We start from the raw sequence: 2,500 nt of genomic DNA, 5'->3' as shown, positions 1-2,500 counted from the left end.
CACAGCAGCCCCAGACGGGCATTAAACAGGCAGAGACCGTCGAAACGTCGGTCCTGTAGACTTGTCAAAACTAAAAAAATAAATTAATTAATTTAGAAATACCGACCGTTCCCTGCACAGGTCGTTTGATCTTGCGTTTCTCTCGCGCTCGCGTGCGGGTATCTGACCCAACGCTGCGCGCTGAATGAGCCCGTGACGCAAGGCCCGGTGTTTTAAAGGGGCTGAGGAGTACTGGGCCTGCAGCAGAGACAGAGCCGAGGAGGGGGGGGGGAGGCCCTCGGAACGCCCCCGCACCGCCCCACTCAGGGGGGAGCACTGGGGCAGACCCTGGAATCCCCTCCCCCCTCCCCCGCCCCCGCCCCACTCAGGGGGAGCACTGGGAACGCTGTGAAATCACAGCGCCTGGGGGACCCTGTAAATTATCAGCGCGTACAGACCCACGCCGCGCTCTCCAGCTCAATCGCACTGCTCTCCCATTAGGGGAGGAGTCAGGGAAAATGTTTCGGGTGTAACAGGAAATGTAAGACTGTGACTAACGGTGCGTGGACACGTACATGAATAGAAACGCAATTTCTACAAAGAAGATACTCGTACACTCACAAATCCGCAGTTTGTGTTAAAACACAACTGGCACGACAAAACCTGCATAGAAGGCTCAGTATGACAGGGGAGTCATAACACTGATTCATCATGACATTTGAAAATGAATTATTATTACTGAAAGTTATATCACCGAGTGCCAGCTTACCAAAGAGTGACACTTCACGCAAAAACACGTAGTCATGGGACTATACTTTCATATGCATGGGACTATACTTTCATATGCAGATTGGGACGAGCTCATTTTCATAGACAGATTGTGTACCGATGTTAATTTCACTGTGAAACACACCTTAACCTCTGGAAGAACGGCATCTTTTGAAAATCATCCCCACAATCACTTCGAAAGCGCAGGTGGATTTGTTCCCGTGACGACAGTGTCACGTCACTGTGCTGCTCATGTCGTTGCTTTAGTTTGTTTCGCGTCATCCTGACCCATTCCTGGAAATGCTATGACCACCAAATGGACACATTCGATTGGTTGTGGTTGTGAGGTCCAGAGGTTAAGGGGCAAATTCACACAGGTACTGATGATCTATCAATAAAAAAAAGAAGCCCTTTGTGTTCATAAAAAACATAACACTAAAAAAGCCAACAATGGCTTTATCAATCTCTCTTGGCTCATGTTCCTAGATGATGTTCACACTACCCTCCAAAAGAACAATACCACAGTGCCTACGGGAAGAAAAAAACTGTGAATAAACCCAAGACATGTTTCCTTGCCTCTGCGTATGTGTGTGTGTGTGTGTGTGTGTGTGTGAGAGAGTTCTGGGGCTTATTGCCAACTAGTCTCAACCCTGAACACTCCATTCTCTACACCATCTGGACAGGGAAATAACGGTCAACAGCACTGGTTTTCTTCTCCTGCAATCTGGCCCGCTCGATTCAAGCAAGCTGAGGCCAGCATTGTCTCGCAGACTTATATCCAATCAGAGCCACTGCGTAAGACAGTGACCAATCAGAACTCGCGTCGGTGTCAACCCGGGCTGGCGGCACTGTGAGGTCACGAGCCGGGTCATGTGACCGGTCAGTGCCGGGTCATGTGACCGCTCCGTGCCGGGTCACGTGACCGCTCCGTGCCGGGTCATGTGACCGCTCCGTGCCGGGTCATGTGACTGCTCCGTGCCGGGTCATGTGACCGCTCGGTGCCGGGTCATGTGACCGCTCCGCGCCGGGTCATGTGACCGCTCCGCACCGGGTCATGTGACAGGAAGGCGGCGGACGCGTACCACTCGTTGGGGCCCATCCTCCGGTCGTAGACGCGCACGGACCCATCGCCCAGGCCGGCCGCGATGAGGGAGCGGCGCGAGGCGCAGGACAGGCTGGTCACGCAGCTGTCCGCCCCCGTGGGGATGTCCTGAGGGGGGAGGGGAGGGACACGCCAAAAACACGGGGGTCAGCGGGGGCGGGGGCGAGCGGCGGCCCGCATTATTACAGTCTGAGTGCCGTGCCGGGTCGTCTGATTGGTGCCCAGCAGGGAGGCTCGTCAGACAGCCCGCCTCAATTAAACTCATTCTGACTCCCTCTGAGGCCAACGCTACAAACACCCCCGTCTATCAGGACATGAATAAAACACGAGCCATGATGCACAGACTACACCAGAAATGACCTCCGTTACTGACTAACAGCCCCCGTGTCCCCCCCCCCCCTCGCAGTACCAACCTGAACTTTCATCTCTCGCTCGGTGTCCCAGATCCGGATGACCCTCACGTCCCCAGAGGTCATGAGGAGGCCCGTCTCCTGCTCCCAGTCCACCACCATGCCTGCCCCTGAGACAGGAGAGAGGTCAGAGTCTGACAAGAAGAGAGAGAAACATCACGCATGCAGCATGGGCATCAACAGAGACACACACACACTCACACTCACACTCACACTCACACTCACACTCACACACACACAC

General features: G+C 54.3%; 1 protein-coding gene across 1 annotated transcript in view; it reads right to left on the bottom strand.

Moving 5' to 3' along the window:
- rptor (regulatory associated protein of MTOR, complex 1) overlaps window positions 1-2,500 on the bottom strand; it is a 204,191-nt gene that overhangs the window by 5,313 nt on the left and 196,378 nt on the right. Inside the window, 2 exon segments of the mRNA XM_064324324.1 lie at window positions 1,830-1,957; window positions 2,263-2,369. Coding sequence (XP_064180394.1) covers window positions 1,830-1,957; window positions 2,263-2,369 — 235 coding nt within the window.

The sequence above is a fragment of the Anguilla rostrata genome, chromosome 2 (genome assembly GCF_018555375.3).
Source record: "Anguilla rostrata isolate EN2019 chromosome 2, ASM1855537v3, whole genome shotgun sequence".
NCBI classification, from domain to species: Eukaryota; Metazoa; Chordata; class Actinopteri; order Anguilliformes; family Anguillidae; genus Anguilla; species Anguilla rostrata.
This window is presented reverse-complemented; position numbering and strand designations above follow the sequence as displayed.